Source organism: Chiroxiphia lanceolata, chromosome 3 (genome assembly GCF_009829145.1).
Source record: "Chiroxiphia lanceolata isolate bChiLan1 chromosome 3, bChiLan1.pri, whole genome shotgun sequence".
In the NCBI taxonomy this organism is placed as follows: domain Eukaryota; kingdom Metazoa; phylum Chordata; class Aves; order Passeriformes; family Pipridae; genus Chiroxiphia; species Chiroxiphia lanceolata.
This window is the reverse complement of record NC_045639.1, coordinates 60,939,692-60,959,446: the sequence shown is the minus strand read 5'-3', so window position 1 is coordinate 60,959,446 and position 19,755 is coordinate 60,939,692. Positions and strand designations below refer to the sequence as shown.

The window sequence follows — 19,755 nt, the reverse complement described above, 5'->3', positions numbered from 1 at the left end:
GTTTCAAGAAGGTAGTTTGATCACAGATGCTGGAGTGAATAGTTCAGATGCTTATCCCAGCCAGACAACGTGAATAGGCAGAGTCAGCCAGCCTTTCAAGTGAAGAATAATTGTGGTATTTAGACTTGAGAAGGCACCTCCTGAGAAAAATGCACACAGATGGCCCTGCTAATCTCCTGCAACAAGTTTTCAGGCTGTGCTGTCGATTGTAATGACTAATATGGCTGCATATCAAAGGACGAACAGGCTGAATCTCTGGGCATTTTGCACTTGCTCAAATGTTGAGTGTTTTATGGTTGCAGCAGGTATGCAAGGCTAGATGATCCCCTGTATCACTTAGGGTGTCTCATCAATGAGTTTAAGAACAAAAGGTGGCATATTGCTAATCAAGTCAGCAAGTGGCAAGTGCCATGGAGGTGGATGAATCCTTAACACTTATGTTCTCAGAGATGTAAGAAAATACTTCCCCTCTTCAGAATTCAGCCTCAGGCTTCCTCTGTGACTAGTAACTGGCATGGACTGGCTGACATCAGTAGGTCTTTCAGTAGGAAGAAGATGCTGGCTCAAACTTCTGCTATGGAAATGAACCCTCATCCTGCTTATTTTAAGATGCTGCAGCTTTTTATCTGGGCACCCTCAGCTTCACACACTTCAGGTTCTGAGCCCACCAAGTCTGGCTTTGTGTACAAAATGAGTAGAAAGTAACTGTAGTGATGCTGTTCTGACTGCAGTGTTCCTCAACTTACAGTGCTGGGGTATACCTTGCAGGTTTCCTTTGCAGTGTGTCTGATTCAGAAAGTTCGTTTTCTAGTCCTGCAGAAACTTACACTGTTTTTATCTCAGGTTAGTATTTTTAAACCTAATCAGTACTCCTGGTTTAACCACCACAGTTGCCTTTTATGTATAGCTATCCAGGTTAGGTTCCACTGAAAACTTATCTCTAGGTACCTAAGTGACCTGAAGTATACACAGAATGTTGGCCCCATTGAAGCCCTTGGAAAGGAGAACCTCGGGTCTCTTCATGCTCAGATTTAGGACTCCTGCTGACAGAATGATTTGCTTACAGGAGAATGTTTAATTTATTGTTTACTAAAATAGCAACACTACCAAGCTGGCAGAAAAAAATACTCCACGTTTTTAAAAGTTCTATTGTGTTCGTGTCAAAGAGGCAGTTTTATGTAGCCTGGCCCCTGTTTTCATGTGGGATCAAAATTCATTTTAACTTACTGTTTAATGAATAGAAAGTGGTGGCCTTAAGGGGGTTCCAGCTCTGTAGCTGGGAGTGAAATCCAGCAGCTTTCTCTGTGGAGGCTTGCATAAAAGGAATAGCTAAGAGGTTAAAGAGCAGTGCTGTGCTTTGGTACAGTTGAATTATACTTTATTTACCCATTTTACTTTCCAATAGCTTTTATACTGTCCGTATGAAAATAAGAATTGTTTAGCTAAAAATTAGCCAGACAGTTGTTTTCAAGCAGAAAGAAGATCAACCTGTTCTTTTGGACTAGCTGATCTGCCTAAGAGGTTGAAGTCAAAGCTCTCTTCAAAGCATTTGAAAATGTTTGTATTCAGACAGTCCTTTACATTGTCTGAAATTGCTGGGACTTTTCATGTTTTCTGAAACATCTATACTGCTGCACTGTCAGACCTGTTAATAGCTTTGTGTTTTTCTTTTAAAGCAAATTGATGGAGAAGCATTTCTGCTAATGACCCAATCAGACATAGTGAAAATAATGAGCATTAAACTGGGACCAGCCCTGAAAATCTTTAATTCCATTCTGATGTTCAAAGCTGCAGAGAAAAACTCACACAATGAACTTTGAAGATAATGGAAAATGTGCACGAGCCAGCTTTCTCCACTGGAGCTCATGTTTTATTCAAAGCACAAAGACTCACTAGAACTGTTGACTAAGGACTCTCAGAAAGGAAGAAACATAAGTTCAGCACTGGTGGACTATTTATATTCTCCTAGAGCCAGTACATATCTGAATCCTTCTGGGAAGTGTTCAAGCTTTTGAGAAGGTACTGTGTAACAACTGAGTCAGCTGGTCTTCTTTACCAAACTAATGGCGCTAATTCTCATGGATGGTTAGGATCCCTAACTTTCTCTGGACATCAAGAAAATTCAAGAAAAATTATTTATGCTGTATTATATAAGGGAACGTTAATATTTTCTAAGGATTCTTGAATACTACTTCATGTATCCATTTTACTTTTCAGAAGCTTTTACTTCATTCTATCAAAAGAAAAACAGATTAGCCAAAAATTAGGCTACAGGTAGCCAGATGAGACTGTTATGGCTAATATGTATTTGTGCCATAGTTTAAAAATGAAACACTTAATGTTACATATGTGACACTTTATGCTACAGCATATAACTTTACAGATTATAAAACTGTCTTTTTGCTTGTAACAAAACAAACCTTGTTGGGGTTGAAATTACAATGTTTTTTTAATAACTGAATGTTTTTACTTTTGCACGATTACAGAAATGTTACGTGAGTTTTGCCACCAGCATCTTTAATGTATTTTATCAAAAGACCAGTGTAGAGAAGGCTGCAACTGAAAAATAAAGTTTGACTTCACAGAAGACTTTTTGTTTATGCTGCACAGTAGAGTCCCAGCCTTTTACATGGGAGCCTGCTACAGACCTTCAGCACATGAACGAAAATAGGTGGATTTTGAGGCAAGGAGATTAGCAAAACAGAAATTACATTTAATCATGTCTGCACTTCTCAGTCTCCAGTATAGTTACCACAACAGTGGAGAAAAACCATGCTACTCTGACTTCATATTCAACATAGGTTTGTTTTCCCAGTGGTGGGAGAATTACTTCACTCACCACTTCCTAGCTGAAAAGTCTGATTTGTAAATGAATAAAACATAAGGGGAAAGACAAAGCTCAAGGAAAAGGATGCTTGAATGCCTTTAGTGCACCGGCACATCCTAGGTGTAAAATGCATGCATTTCACTGGGTTATCAGCAGGCTGCAGATGTTACCAGCAGGTACTTGGGTGAGGCAACCTCCTTTCTTGGAGGATTATTATAACGATTTGTCAGGGAAAGTCAGGGACAGTCGTTGCACTTGGTATATATACATAAGATGTAAACCAGATGCACTTTATATGGGAGAAAGCCTAGCTACCTGTATACCAAGGACTGTTCCAGAATGTTACTTTTGAAAGAAAAGAGAGAAGAGTTGGATCAAGCTTTTTGGCAGCCCTCTTTTTAGCGCTGCAGTGGGCAGTTGCTCAGCCTTTAGAGCTGAGAACAGAGTATTTCCGTTGCACAGAGCTGGGAGAATTTTACATCTTCCCACTGATTTTGCTAGGCTGTTCTTTGGCTGGAGTTCTTAAGTTTTCAAGAACTCTCTGTGCCCCTTCCAGATTGTGTAGGTGACTGGTACCTGCCATAATACGAGGTGAAACAGGGTCAGTATGAAGTAAGTTGCGTTGCTCTGTTAATTTCCTTCCATAGCATTGCATAAATAATATTTTTACATTTTGTTGAATATTTGTACATTCAAATTGCACTCTTATTGTACTACAATACCAATAAAACCTGAACTGGAGCCGTCTGTTACCTTTGTGTGTGCCCAGGATTCCCACATGAACCCCAGCTGTTCCTGATGGTGCTGTGGAGTAATTCCTCACTATAGCTCAATGTGGACATGAGTTTTAAAGAGCAGCTTGGCTACTCCTGTTTGCCCTCTCCCTTGGCACTTACTCCTAAGGCTTACAGGCCCCTTGCCATCATAGTCAGAATGCCATCTATAGACCTGGACTTTGTCACCGGCAGCAGCTGAAGTTGCACAAGCAAATCACTAAAATGTCAAATTCTTCCATTTTCTTTCATTCTGTACTTCCATGTAGTTTATTTTCCTTTACCTTTTATGTCTCTCTTGTGTGCCAGGTCTATAGCCCTGCAGTGATAACCAATGAGGAGACTTGCAGCTCAACAGAGATTACGCAGGGATGTTAGCAGCTCCCTGAATTTTTGTATACACCTACGTACAAAGTACTGTGGTTTAAGAAAGGGGTTTGAATTAACAGTGTTTACAAGATGTAGACTAAAGCTCACTTAAGTGTTAGAGAGCCCAATTTTTTATTCATACAGCTATCACATACAATAGTGAGGACATATATAATCCTTACTTTTGTATCCTATGTGATGAGGTAGCTGGGTGTAGCCACCTCTGTTACAAGAACTACGCCCAACAAATTCACTTAGAAACTAAAAACATTCAGGAGGCCTACTGAATCTTTAAAATGGCAGTTGATATTGTTTTCTGTGTTGGATTGAAGGTAGCCCAGCCATCACGCCGCTCGAGGTTGTCCCCTCATTTCCATGGGAGCCATGTGAAAAATCTTGAGGCTTTAGCAAGAGAGTTTTGCCATTAAATGGAGCCATCTCCTCTCATACTGGAGGATCTCCCACTGTATTCTCTACCTTGAAGTCACCCCTGCACAACCAAACTGTAACAAAGCTTCTGTAGTCTTTCAAGCTGTATGTTTGAGTTTTTAAAGAATTGTGCTTTGCCTACACTGACATTTTTAGAACTGGTTGGAGATTGATCTCTTATAGAACGTAGGCTTGTAATAAAAAGCCATTTCTTATTTCTAATGAACGCAATGGGTTATGTCTGCTGGCTGCTGCTACTGTTTATTGCCAGGCACTTGTCCAAAGCTGTGCACTGCCAGGCAGTATCCCCTGGGATTTCCAGACATGCACAAGTTAAGAGGAGCATGTTAGGGAAAAGAGGAGGCTGTGAAAAAAGAGAGGAGAGGGCCTCTGCTCTGTGTGGGCAGAGAAAGAGTCATCATGTGGAGAAAGCTAATGCGTTCTGGGGAACAAATTCAGAAAGAAAATGAGGCATTCTTTCTCAAGCACCAAAGCTGTGGTTACAAATGCACATGACAGCACTGTGGATAAGTCATTCTTGCTACTTTCAGAGCTCATCTTAGAAACCCTATTTAGCAAATTCAGGATTAACGTTAAAACAAAAGAAAATAATGTTTCATGCGAGGAGAAAGTAGTGAAAATTCATCATCCTGCAAATTAAAAGTCAGGCCAACCATTTAAACCACAAAAATTATTATATTAGGCTCTCAGTGATCATAGTATTATGAAGTGATGGTAATCTTTAATTTGTGCCACTTCAAAACATTAACTATATTAGCATCTGAAGTACCGATGTGCTCACATAAGTTCACAATATGTTTTTTTTTTAATTCTGACAGTCAAAATATTATCTGAATTTGTCAAATGCTCCATATAGAAAAATAATACATGACACATGAAGTAATCTAGAAAATTTTATTATCTCTAGACTTCTCTAAAATCTGCATTTTAAATAAAACTGTTTAAGTGTTATTTTTTTTTAAAGTAGCCAGTACAATAAAAAAAAAGGGCATTGTTCACATATTTAAATGTATACACACTTCCACTAGAAATAATGGCACTGATTTATCTTCACAACAAAGGGATTTATTTTGACAAAATATCAAATGCTCCCAAGAGGAGTGCTGTGTGCACCATCAGATATTGGATACTTGGGTGCCTCCAGCCCTGTCTTCACCTGGATGGGCAGGGATGCTGGGTTCCTCACCTCAAAGACCAGGGACTCCAGGAATTTTAGTGTCCTGTGGATCCTCTTTGGGCACGGGATGTCGAATACATGAAATGCAGCTACCAGCGCCGCCAGGGCCATAGTGCAGTCATCGAGCTGGGCCAGCTCTTCCCTTTCCACATACAGTGCAAACTCGCATGAATTCACATTGAAGGGATTCTTTACTTCCAACACTGGTGTCACTGCCTTTACCTAAATTAAAAGAAGGGCATTTCAAGTGGTGCCACAGCATTGCTAAAATGAACAGTTCAGAGAATTAAGTAAGCCTGATAACACTGCTTTGAATTTAGCTAGTATTTCTATGAGTATATGCCTTCTACTCAGAAAACAGGCTAATGTCACCTTTTTCTGGGAACTAAGCTGAGCCACCAAAAGCCCAGGGAGCTGATAGAAGGAAGAGAGACCAAGACTGCTGGTGCTCTGTCTCCTACCTCCTCGTTTACTGCAGCAAACAGACTGGAATCATCTCCAAAGACATCTGGCAGGAGTAAACATGCAGCAGTCATTTTCATATCTGTCAAAAGGCAAGGATTTCTACTAAATTACCAATGAAAACATTCTGGCACTGCAGTATCATCCTGGAAAAACAGAGTGCAGCCTATGTAATGGTTAACAGCTGAGCAGTGGAGCTGTTGTTCAGTCCATTTGGAAGAGTACTTTGTACCACAGTGAATATTTGAGTGCCTCAGCTGGTAATGGACATTAGTGTTCAAATAATTCATGGAATTCTGCTACTCAGTATTACAATTCAGTTTCTCTCACAATAAGTTGACCTTTGGTTTGCTTTTAGTGGAGTTTGTGAGCTGAGTACTCCTCCTGTCCCCACCACACGTCCCCAGACGCCCCTTTCCCCAGTAAACTGGATGTCTCTGGGGAGTCCTGTTACCAAAGGACTCTGCTTTGAAGACTGCAGTACAAGCTGGTGCTGCAGAACCTCCCGAGACCTGGTACCTGCTACCCCTCTGGTTCAGCTATTATTGACTATAACATCTTTTTTGCAGCTCAAGCTTCTAGTGTTGTGTGTTTCACTGAACTGACTTCATCCAGCATTTATTATCTAGGTGCCATGTCAAGTTGGTTGTGAGAGTAAAACAGAAAAGTGAAGGCCTTGGGACTTTAATAAGGTATGAGTTAAAATCTCTGTGGACATACTGTATAAGAAAAGGGGAAATTACTTACAATATCCATAGTTTTCTAAGGCCAAAGCTATGAGTAAAAAGTCCATGAAGGCTTTCTGGATTAGTCTATACCTTGATACTTTTTAATCTATCATGAGCTATCGAGTACTTGTGTTTTTAAGCTTAACAAAAGAAACTCCCAGTGTTTCAACCAATGCTGCTTGCTTCTTTAAGAAATGACCTGGCAATAAATGGAGTGAAACTGCTATAGGAAATATATGTCATATCGTATGACCTTTGATTTGACATCGTGGCATTAGGCCTGTTTGATAGAAAATGAGCCTAAGGAGCACTTCTTAAAAGAGCTAAGCTTGGGCATAGGCAGCAACAGCTGGGGGAAAATAACCATTCTAAGTAACTGCTTCAAAGGTTTTGTCCTTGCAGGTTCCAGACTTCTCAGACTGAAAGAAGTTGAGTGACAGGAGGTACTTGCTCCCCTGCAGCCAGGGAGCCAATCACTTTGAGGTACATAAACCTCCATGGATGATTCTGGTACCTGCTCACCAGAGGTGCCAGTCTGTGCCCTTTTTTCCTGCAATGTGTCTCTGCAGAGATGAGGTACATGAAATTGTTAGTGAGAACTACTACTTAAATTTCACTGGGATAAAGGTTTTAACCATAGAAACAGTACCTTGCTTTCTAAAGGAAATTATGTCTTTTTTTATGAGACTGTTTCTAGAGCAGAAAATTAGTTTTCTGTGGGTATTTTTAGAAAATAATAAGCACCCTTATGTATCTAGAAATACATATCTGCTCATTTAGCAATACTTACTTTAAGGGAGTTACTAACTTTATCAAGCCTACAGTCTTTTATTCGATAGAAAAAAAAGTTTCAATACTTAACTGACTTAATTTTTCTACTAATTTACTAGTTTTTATTCTTAATGCTTCCCCATCGCTATATATTTTCAAAGAAACTGTAACATTTTTGAAATATTTTTGCAGTAAAATTGAAACTGGTTTAGGTACATAAGTGAGAACAATTAGCTACAACAAAACTCTGGTATTCAGAGCATAGGAGATTAGTACTGACATTTCAGAACATCTTCCTCTGTGTGCTGCTTCAGATTTTCTTGTAGCATAATGTTAATTGGATTATTCCTCACGACATACAAAGATAATATATTTTCTGAATAAATCTCCAAAATCCCAACTGTTTTCTTATAAATGTCCATGTGTGTGAGAAGCTGGAACTCCCTAAAAAGCTAAAAGAAAAACAAATATGTGGTATTTCAAAACTCAAAACCAAAACTGTAAACAATGTACACACTTTGAAGACAGGATAAAACCAGCTCATTTAAAAAAGATTATAAACTAGGGAGGGTGGTTTTCATTTGTTTTCAAAGCAGGGAAGAAATACATCAAGTAACACCAAAATACTTCAAATAACCCACTGGTGGTGTGTGTGGCACATTTAACACAGAGCTGGTGAACCTTTCAAAGAGGGATTAGCTGCAAAAATTTGAGTTAAAGAGAACAATGCCAGTGGATACTTCACTGGAAGCATCCAGTAAAATAACATGCCTACAGTTCTGTCACATCTATAACACAGAATTCAATGTCATTAATAAAAAATAGCTCTGTTACCTGATAAGGGCATCTTAAGAAAGGAAATAGCCTAAGAATATCTTTTAAAGGTGCCTTATTGCTGATCATCTTTCTCCGTATTTCTATTGTCACATTCATTTTGTTATCCACTTCTTTCCAGTTCCTCTGAGTTTTCATATATTCTTGCTTAAGCCATTTAATATGTAAATCCATTGTACTGCCTTTAAGATAAGCAGGTTCTTCCTATGAAGAAATGAAGGACAGAAAGGTAACAAATCAGCTTTTCTATCTGATGGGGCTTGTGTCATTTGATGTGACCTCTGTTATTTGAGTGTAGTCAAGCTCAGCAGAAAGTATGTGTAGTGTGGTCTCAGTACCAGCTCTGTGAGCTCATCCTCATATTCTTATAGTTAGATAAAGGTCTGTTTTCATGTAAAAGTATATATCAGCCAAGTCTCCCAAGCCCAAATTAGATATTTGAGGCTACCAGTGAAATTCCTTTGCCTGTGTCTGCTTCACCTCATTATGGTTTATTAGAAATGAATAGTCAGTTCTAATGATGACCTTGTGTTTAGCAATATTAATTCTGTATTACCAGAATAGATAGTATTTTTCTCATATTCATACAGGTCTTAAAAGCAGGACAACTAACTTCTACATTTATACAACTGAATCATTTACCCCCGGGGAGACCAGCTGAACTAAGAAAACTTATTGGAAATCATTATTTGAGCAATTTGACTGTTAGTGTTTTCAAAAAGTGTTTTTGAACTTGGCGATAGTTAACAATTTTCCTCAAAGTTATTATTAGTGTCCCTGATGTAATTCCAAAGCTAGTAATTACTAAGAGGAAGAGTGGCTATTGACAGCACTATACCAGTGGGAGTAGCCTGGGTCTGTTTAGTTTATCTGTCAGAGGATGCAATGAATTTGCTCATTGAAAGAAGCCAAGAACATGTAGATACAGAGTTACCATTCTCAGGCTGCATCGACACTGGCTTTTCCCATCTGTACTGTCACTGTTGCAGCTGTGACAATACATATGGGTGGCCTGTAGGTCAATACCAGAGGGAGTTGAGACACTTCATACTGTTCCCCAGAACAATTAAGGCATGGAACTGTGAAACATACAACATCTCAAACCGCTTCACAGTTCTCTGCAGGCGCAATTAAACTTTCCAGTTTAATTAATATAGTTTTTAAAATTGTGCATGTGATATTCCAAGAATGGTTGCACAAGGTATACAGTGAAGAAACTGTCTCCCTCCTAGATATATCCATAGATTTCCATAGTCATTGGCATCACAGAAGAAAATAAGCCCTGCATGCAGTTCAACTACCTAATATGACCCCAGCGGGTCACCCTGGCCCTTGCTAAGATGCTGTATTAGCACAGTCTGCATTCTTTCTAATAGAGCATTTTAGTCTTCATTGTATTACAACAGAATCATAGAATCAACTGGGTTGGAAGGGACCTCCGAGATCATCAAGTCCAACCCTTGACCCACTACCACCATGGTTGCTAGACCATGGCAGTAAGTGCCACATCCAGTCTTACCTTAAAAACCTCCAGGGACAGAGAATCCACTACCTCCCTGGGCAGCCCATTCCAATGCTTAATTACCCTCTCTGTAAAGAATTTCTTCCTAATATCTAACCTAAACCTCCCCTGGCAGAGCTTAAGACCATGCCCTCTTGTCTTGCTGATAGTTGCCTGGGAGAAGAGACCAACCCCCACCTGGCTACAGCCTCCATTCAGGTAGTTGTAGAGTGATGAGGTCTCCCCTGAGCCTCCTCTTCTCCAGGCTGAACAACCCCAGTTCCCTCAGCCTCTCCTCATATGACTTGTGCTTGAGTCCCTTCACCAGCCTTGTTGCTCTTCTCTGGACCTGCTCCAGCCCCTCAATATCCTTCCTGAACTGAGGGGCCCACAACTGGACACAGCACTCCAGGTGTGGCCTCACCAGCGCTGAGTACAGGGGAAGAATCACTTCCCTGGACCTGTTGACCACAGTGTTCCTGATACAGGCCAGGATGCCACTGGCCCTCTTGGCCACCTGGGCACACTGCTGGCTCATGTTCAACTTCATGTCAATCCAAACTATCAGGTCCCTTTCTGCCTGGCTGCTCTCCAGCCACTCTGTCCCCAGCCTGTAGCACTGCAGGGGGTTGTGGCCAAAGTGCAGGACCTGGCACTTGGCCTTGTTGAACCTCATCCCGTTGGAATCAGCCCAACTCTCCAGCCTGTCCAGGTCCCTCTGCAGAGCCCTCCTGCCTTCCATCTGATCGACACTCCCCCCCAACTTAGTGTCATCTGCAAGTTTGCTGATGGTGGACTCAATCCCCCCTCATCTAAATCATCAATAAAGATGTTAAATAGAACTGGGCCCAACACTGATCCCTGGGGGACACCACTAGTGACCAGCTGCTAAATAGTAATGTTTGTTTGTGACCGGCTTGAGTAGGCCTTTCTGTTCTCTTCCTCAGTGCACAGAACAGAGGTGGGAAGTCAGACAATTTAGTGTGCTAGGAAGAAGTATAAAGAAGGATGGGTGTGTAGTGGTCCTGATGCCCTGAGTTCTGTCAAGACTCCACTACACTGGGGTTTGTGGACTCCCAAGGGTTATGTCTTTATATTTAATAGCCTTCAGTAGATTTTTCTCTTTCAATTACTTCTCCCAGTCACTTTTCAACTGTCATAAAATCATACCTGCCACAAAATGCTGCTTTAAATTTGGCGGTTTAGCTATGCACTGTCAGAGGAAATGCGTTCTTTTGTTTGTTTTCTCCTGCTGCTTCTGCCGTCTAATTGTCATACTGGATTCAAAACCTATTCACCCTCTCCTAGCCACTGTAGTTTTATAGATATGTCATATTCTCTCCTCAGCCATTCCTTTTCTGCCCAAGACTGTCCTAAGTTGTTTAATTATTCCACGTATGAAAGCTGGTCTATACTTTCAATTATCCTTCTTAATATCTTCGCATATTTTCTAATTTCAGTGTAACCTTTATGAAATGGGCACAGGATAATACAGTGTAACGTAAAGTATTTGTTGAGATACTGGGACACCACAGGGGCATACAATGGAATAATGCATTCCCTTTTCTTTCTTTCTTAAATAATTCTAAGTATTCAACATGCTTTTTTAGACTGATGCTTAGCATTGTGCCGAATATTCTTTGGCCTAGTATAAAAATATCATTTGTGAATGGTACTAATAAGCTGAGAGCCCATCATTATAAATGTTGTTAGGACTGGATTTTCTCCTTGTGCCTTATTTTTCATTTATCACTGTTGAATTTTATCTGCTGGGAGTTTTTTTTGCCCTGAAACTCAGTAGTATGGGGTCCTTCTGGAAGTCTTCAATCTTTGTCTTTAGTATCCTTGGTAGCATCACAAAATGTAGCCTGCCAACTGTTCTCCTTTTTCCATGTCATCTAGAAATATATTGAACTGCTTAAACTAAGCATTAATAATCTTTTCTGCTGTAAAACCCAACTATTTCTGGCTAGCCTTGTTCGGTCAATCTTTTAACTGCTTATCCTTGCAAGGACCTTCCCTTTAGATTATATCCTCTAAGAGCCTTTGAAAGGCATGTGGTAAAATCTCTTCTAAAGTTAAAGTATTATATCAGCTGGATTTCCTGTGTCCTCAGGGTTGTTGAGTACTTCAAAGAACTAATTTATTTATGAAGAATTACTTCTGTTTACTGAAACTTTGTTAACAGATTCCTTCCTAATGTGTTCATCTCTTGAGTCTGCATTACAGTTCTTGCCAATTTGACCATTAAAGACAGCAAGTTTCTTGGTCACTATGTTCCCTAGCTCTCTCCTGAAACTCTAGAAACTGATATGAAATTAGCTACCTCCAATTGTATAGTGTCATGTTTTGTAAGAGAAATTGCACATCACAATAAAAAATGACCTATTTTATCCTTGGACACAGCTGAAAATTGTGCATGAATACTTGTTCCTGGAAATGTGTTACTGCTCATTTTAGTGTAATATTCTCTAACCCTTTTACTGACATGCTGGTCTGAAACAGATGCCCTGATGCTACCTGTGAGGAATGATCCCAGTAATGTGTTTATCTGAACTCCTGAGAATTCTTGCAAAATCTATCTAGTTCTTCTAGTATGGGTTTGTATTCTGTCAGCCCTCCTGTGCCTATAGAGTGGAGTGCACCTTGAGTGCTCCTGCCCCTTAGCTGCATCAGGCTTCTTGTTTCTCACATGGTTGAAAAAGCCTTTATAACCAGTGCAGAAAAGGCAGAAAACCACAACAAGAATTTTGTGTAAACCTCCATCGAATCACTCACAGTCATCAGAGTCTTGTTTTGCTGCTGATGTGTCATCTCTGCAAGCTCGCTGCATCAGCATTTGGTCGTTTCTGGTATGTGACTTATATCGATTACTGACTGTGAATACCATCCTAGTATTCACACATCCCCAACTGGGCCATTCAGCTGTTCCTTAACTTGCTAACTTGCCCTAAGTCGGACAGACTGTCTTTTGTTTCAGCATGACCACTGCACAGAACCAGGGGTTGGTCCATTCTTGTCAGTCTCAAGAGGCTCACTCTTTCTCACATATGCCTATATGCAAATTTGAACAGTTGTTGGGGTTTTTTTAATTACATTTATGGTTTTTACTCTGCAAGAGCTAGCTTGAAGTCTCTGACTCCAAACAGCTCTTTTATTACTGGTTTCTCCTGTTGGTCTACTTCCAAGCCTCCTGCCCATAAAGCAGGAGCTTCTTCAGCCAGCCGATGCAGAGTATGGTGGCTCATTCCCAGAGGGCCTGTCACCTTCAGTGCCTTACTTGCGGAGACAAGAAAGCAAAACAAAGTCGACCCAGTGTGCTGTAACCACAGACTGACTGACTGGGTTGCTTAGAAACGAACACTGAGGAGAAAAAGTTGTGACCTTTACTCTGCCTTATCTCCATCCCCCTTTTCAAGGCAAATGCTGCTTGAGTTGATGGACTTTCTGTGTAGTCATCTCAGTCCTTGAGAGCTAGTTTAGCTAATGACATTATTAATTAGCTAAAGGAGACCATTTGACATTTCATAAACATCAATAGCAAGTTCCCAATAGAAATACAGCAGTAGCACAAGGAAGAATTGCTGTCATACCTATCTACTAGGGAAAAAAAAAAGGATGCTAGCCCAGATTTTGTAGTGTAAATCATCTATTACCTCTGAGTAACACAAGCAGAAGTCAGTGTTAGAACTCTGGCAGAGTTCATCCTGCTTAGAGCAATCACCATATGTAATCTTTCCAACTTCTTAGTTTGTGAACAAGTTGGTTTTTAAGGTAAGCAGAAAGGTGAGAGGTGACTTCCTTTTGGGGGAAGTAAGTTATCTCGGTGGGACACCATTTTGTAAGTATTTGAAATTTGATTGGAGATGATTCCAGGTGTGATTTAAAATCTTTTATAGTTAACATTGCAGTATGAACAGGAAGAATCTGGGTTTGGAGAGCTGGTTACTGAGCTGATCTGTCAGCCTATCACATGCTTATTTAGGGAGGACTCTAGATCCTCTCCACTTTAACCATCAAATTGAGAAAGCTAGTTACAGCTCAGCTGTTTGACCTTATTTGATAATAAGGTTAAAGCTCAGTTATTTTGATACTGTGGAAAAGCAATCCTAGCAAACCAAAGCTGGGATCTCTTGTCCCAATGTCTGAAGAAGCCACAGCTAATGGTTCAGCGTATACGCAGGACAAAACTAAAAAAAAAAATAGCCTCATTAAATGAGGAATTCTTAATTTTTGAGGTCACCCAATGTCCTCTGGCCAGATTTTCAGTTGTGTCACCAGTAACATCCATTTCAGTTGCAACGACAAGAATGTTAATTGGTGATGTTTAATTTTTCTTTTGTACAAAATTTTATTTAGTGATGTACATAGTTTATAATATAAAGAATTTCCTTTCCTTTTGAACAATAAAATTTTGATTTATTAAAAAAATCTTTCTGGAACAAATGAGAATTTACCTCAATTTCTTTAAATAAGAAGCTGCCTTTTTGTCACAAGCTCATGAGAAATACAGCAAAACAGAGAAAAAGGTCAAAAGGATGCAGAAAGGAAGTTAATGAGGTAAGCAGAGGATATCCAGTACTTGTATGTCATTGTGACCTAGCCCTTGCCTGTGGGATGGTCCTGCCAAAGGTCCTGGTCATTCTGTTGGAATCACGTGCAAAGGGTGACAGCAATAGGTAGCCCATCCCTGAGTGCCCGTGCCCACAACCACTCTTGCCTTCTTGGCATCTGAGGCATCTTCGACTAAAAACACTAGATCTGGGAGCCACACAGGTTGTTAGGCTCTTTGCCTATGCTCCAGATGACTTTTTCAGTGACCCCCACTCAATATTCATAGTTCTACTTGGAACCATACAAAAGAGGATTGTGTTAGGATGCTCACATTAAAGCAAGAAAACATACATGCATAAAACAACTAGACTCTAAATTCCTCATTTCTCCCATCTACTGAAGCAAGAGAATAGTTAATCATTTGGTTGGAGATGTATTTCTAACTAAAGACCTGATTCCTTAGTGTCCTTGTGATGGATCTAGATTCTTCCCAAGATACAAGATTGTATTACCACATTACTGTAAAAAAGCCCAAGCTAGCAGGGCACTTCATGAGTCGGTGCCACAGCCAAGGAAGTGAAACTGCTACATCACTTTGTGGGGAGCAAGGGAGCAATTCTTATGCATGATGTGATCTCCAAGGTATAAGCTGCCGGTTACTGTTGAAAGACAGCATCATAAATCATAAAAGTCATTAATGTCAACACATAAGTAATATGACTGCCTAATCACAGAGTGATGAAAGCTCCTTTGGTGAGGACAGCAGGCACCTCTTGCTCTTTTACAAGGGTGTACACCAATTCCTGAAGGGTAAACGCAGCCTAACTGTTGCTAACAACAAAGATCAATATCTCTTTTTTGAAGAATGCCAACAGGACCTACTGGCTCCTCAGTTTGAGAGAGTGGATTCAAACAGGAGGAATGGAGTTAAAGCAGTGGATATGAGGACACGGTACCACACACTGTTGGTCTGTTTACTGCCAATCATGGATCTAGGTTCCTCACCTGGCATGCTCTGGGAATATTTCTTTGAGGGAACTCCTTTGGATGGAGACTAACCTGCTTGCTGAAAACAATGTGGTAAAAACAATGTGATGGTAATGAGAACCATCTCCTGGAACAGCAGTGCCATGCAGACAGGTTCACTGGTGTCAGCGCTGAATGGAAGCTCCTTTTACACCATACTTTGAGACTGGGCACTGACGAGTAGTAGTGTTGGTACAGCTGTTGTCTTTCATTACTACTGCTCTTGTTAGCTCCCTGCAGCTGCTAATAATGTTCCCTTTGAAAAAATATTTCAAATTTTCCTTGTTAGATGCCAGTGCATATTCCAAGTCATGTTATTGCTAAGAGCATTGATGCTGCTGACACTTCTTGATTGCTGAGTCTGCCTGCATCAGAGTTAGCATCAACGCTAACTTAAGGTACTTACACAAGAAAGTCTGACAGTAGCAGTTTCAGTGTCTTCTCTATACCTAAACAAAGGATACGATGCTTGTATGCTCACTCTGGGAGTTAGGACCCTTGTTTGGAATAATCTTTTCCATTAATTGGCTTTTATAACTTCTTCAGGGTGAGAAACAGCTTTCATGGTTAGTTAAGTGAGCATAATCTGAATCTCGTGTCTTGATTTTTGAATACGGAAAAGTGGGTCTTGCTATTTTGGAATACATACACAAGGCATCATAAAAGCACAGTGTGTTGAACAGTTTTTAATACTGCTATTGGAAAGGACAGCCCTTTTTCTGTGGTGACATTCAGGTTCATCAGAATGACATTACTATGCTGAACATTGGGGTGTTTTATATCAGGAGGAATGCTCAAAACAAGTTATGACAATTAGAAAGTGAAGAATTGCTCACATAAAAACCATCAAACACCCCAACCTGATCTGGAACAAGTATGAATCTGAAAGGCAGGCAGTAAGCTGGACACTGCAAGGCCCAACTTCTTGCCCCAGATGGGGGGAGAGAATTGAGAAGGCATCACAACTGTACCCCACCTCTCATGTTGAAATGCTGAACACAAAGACAGGTGAAACTGCATGGACAGGCTGTTTTTATGCAAAATGAGCATGTAACCTACTGCAGGATCCACACTGATTTGTACTAAAATGAGATGTTTAATTAAAGCAGGCTTTGCTTTAATTACACATAATTGCCCTTTTGAGCCAGGCAGGCAATTTAATAACTAGACTTACATGCTAACAAAAAACTTTCAAAGCCACGTAAGTCAGTCTATTTCTGATCACAACTACTTTCTGATTTGTAAGCTGCATAAACAAAATGAGTAAAATCTGTTTTCTTCTTCCAAGGGTCAACCAGTATTTGACAATTTAACTCACAGAACAATGGAGATACTGAATTACATAAATAAGAAGGTGAAGCACAAGATGTATACCAGGAATTTGTGTTTAAACCTTTTGCTTTGACTTAAAAGCATTTTAAAATATTAACTAAGTAACACTACACAGTCTGTATGCACATCAAAGTTTTAGTGGAAAAATCACATTACAACAGTACAGTACAGCCACTGAGTGATCATTTATATATGCATCCTCCTATTCTAGCTGTGCAAACATTCAAACACTTAGAGACTTTTAATGTTAAAGGAAAAGGTGCTATCACCCTGTGTCATCTGCATATGGCATTCACAGTATAGATGGCACCTAATGCTGTACCTGCCAATAGTGTCTCAGTCACAAGACTGAGCCAAGAGAGTTTCTGCATCTTGTGCACAAGCTGTTCATATTTTGAGAGTTTGTTCCAGACATTTGGGTTCCTTTTTCCCCTGCTGTTGCCTTGTTTTCTCCTCAGTCCTTCCTTTTTCTCCAGCCATCCCTTTCCAAATCCTATTCTCTCCGGACTCCTTGAAATTTTGTTTCAAGTTTCTAACTCCTGCGGTGGCATAAGATCGTTGACAATCATGATGTTATTTATCACCTCAAAGAAAGACATATTCCTAGGAAACATCTAACTTGCCTAATTTACCTAATCCAAGGTAAAAAAACCTCACAGTGTAGATATCACTTAATCCTGATTCTTTCTTTCATCAGAAAAGACAATTTCCAGATCATGATGAGCATAAAGCCAAGAGGGTAAATTTCACCACACTTGGACTGCACGATACCACCAAAGCAAGTATATATGGTACTCAGCTTCTACCTGGTTGCTTTATGGGCCAGAGGTCTTCTCTGCTTCTCATCTGATCCTCTTGGCAGAGGATTTGCACATTCACCATTTTCAACATTCCTGCTTATCTTCCCTGTACACAAATAATACCAGCAGATGCCCAACTTCATGAGTTTAAGTTTTGGCAGAATCCTTCCACCTCTCCCAGTCTAAGAGAGTCATCAAAACATTTCTTAGCTCTGTCCCATAGACACAGAAAGAAGATGGCCTGCTGGTGCCCCCTTTATAAATTGTTTTCATTATGTTATTCTCAGCTCTGCTGAGTGTGGCAAATATGTCCAGTTATCTGCAAACATCTACTGCTATCTTAACTGAAGTCTTCTCAGAGCCTATTTTTCCTTTTCACACCTAACTCCAAATTTATTTTTGTGAAAGCTGCAGAGAAACCCTGATGACCTCACAAACAGGCTGTCACAGGATGTGAGAAATCGGAGGCATTAGAAGAGGGACTGTACTCTCTCCATTTCTGTTTAAGATCATGGACTACTAACAGTTTTCTAGCCTGTTATATTCCCTTACAATTCAGGTAACTTAAAGTGCCCTTCAGTAGTCCCTTTACTGAGGTATTTTCCCATTTAATGTCTGGAATGGATTGAAGTAGCTTAATGCAGCTGCATAGATGTAGTTATTTAATGATATTTGAGATATCAAACATCTAGAAGTAGCAGAATATGACACAGGACCTATTGGAAAGACATGCCTCTGAGTTGGCAGCTGGAGCCATGCAGGATATCTGAGGGCTTTTTCATGTCTGCATTTAGCTAACTGAATTGGTTGTGTAGTCACACTTTCCATGAACAGCACTGTTCAAGACTGACAAGATTTCCAAGCTTAAAATTCTGAAAGGAACAATCTGCTCTTTGGTCACTGCTAGTGTGATGACTAAGATAGTGTTTGAACTACAAGCTTTCATCATATAGAAGCCAATCATCAGCTATAACTGTATTTCTCTCTCCATCACCTCTTGCCTTTTGACAATACTCTGGCCAAAGATGCACACCGAGAAAGTCCTGTCTTTCTAGCCCTCCTGGCTCCTCCAAGTCTAGGGCCCCTCCTATTTCAACTGGCAGGAGGTGGTTTCCCTCATAGCCTGAAGGACCATAAACCAAATAATGCCTTAGGGCAGAGGAAGGAGAGGTTGATGCTAAAACAAGAACAAGGAGATCAATCAGAACAAGCCACTGGAGGGCTGGTTTAGCAGTAATCCCACCCTGGCTACAGCAGGGAGACTGGCTTGCTTTTCTTAGGTATTTTCACGGTGTGATCACCCTTGTCATGGAAAGTACCTTCCATTTGCAGCAGATGAGGGATTACTGCAGCTGCTGTGGAAAATGACTGAGGAGGATCCTCACACCACAGTCATAAAATTTGTTATGTATGGAGGCTTTCCTGATAAAATTCTGAATATCCCTCAGACACAAGGGCTTCTACTAATGTCTGTCAGGCACAGTCTAAGCTTCTTTCCATGGTGGTGCAACCTGATGAACATTTGTAGGGAGCATAATTTAAATCAAAATCTTCTTCAGTGACAGGCACCGCCAGCATGGGTTTATGTGTTTACTTACCATCATCTCATTGCCCTGCACTTGCTCAAGACCTTTCATGTGATGCTAGTCACTCTAAAAAGAGTAGCTACACTTCAATCTTGTTTGAATATAATGCTCTATAATGAGGAATACGTCAGCAGATGTTTTAAAGAAACTGGAGGAGAAAGACAGATGCTGCACCTGGAAGCAATGCCCTGCACTGGAGGATGAGTAACGCTTGAGCTGCTTTTAGAGGAAGAATGCCTTCTGGAAGGTAATGGGCTTGCACAGACTGAGGGGCAGACATCATCTGTCTCAAAAATCACAGGAAGCTTGTCCTGGCAAGCAACTGGATTTTCAAATTATGACATTGAAAGATTGATTAAGGGTTTTATTTATAACAATAACTTTATTTTTCTTTTTATATAAAAACAAATGCCAGATATAACAGTGAGACATTTCCCATTAGCAATCCAAGATTATATTGACACAAAGTACACTTGACAGAGTTACAACATATGACTGTTCAAAACCTAAAGCTCAATATAGAAGTCAGCTGTGTGATTGGTAAGTAGGTCATCTGTTGGGAACA

At 40.3% G+C, this 19,755-nt stretch overlaps 2 protein-coding genes across 7 annotated transcripts in view; one reads left to right on the top strand and one right to left on the bottom strand.

The window, feature by feature from the left end:
* The window catches only part of L3MBTL3 (L3MBTL histone methyl-lysine binding protein 3), a 77,980-nt gene extending 74,412 nt beyond the window's left edge, over window positions 1–3,568 (top strand). For all 6 annotated transcript variants that reach the window (XM_032683502.1, XM_032683504.1, XM_032683503.1 and 3 more), the window contains one exon: window positions 1,677–3,568. In XM_032683502.1, coding sequence (XP_032539393.1) covers window positions 1,677–1,820 — 144 coding nt within the window. In that variant the 3' untranslated portion in view covers window positions 1,821–3,568. The remainder of the gene's footprint in view (window positions 1–1,676) is intronic.
* Window positions 3,569–5,415: 1,847 nt separating this feature from the next.
* SAMD3 (sterile alpha motif domain containing 3) overlaps window positions 5,416–19,755 on the bottom strand; it is a 37,642-nt gene continuing 23,302 nt past the window's right edge. The window contains exons 8-11 of the mRNA XM_032683507.1: window positions 8,392–8,595; window positions 7,838–8,009; window positions 6,058–6,140; window positions 5,416–5,818 (exon numbers count right to left, since the gene is read on the bottom strand). Of these exons, the coding sequence (XP_032539398.1) occupies window positions 5,501–5,818; window positions 6,058–6,140; window positions 7,838–8,009; window positions 8,392–8,595 (777 nt within the window). The 3' untranslated portion in view covers window positions 5,416–5,500. The remainder of the gene's footprint in view (window positions 5,819–6,057; window positions 6,141–7,837; window positions 8,010–8,391; window positions 8,596–19,755) is intronic.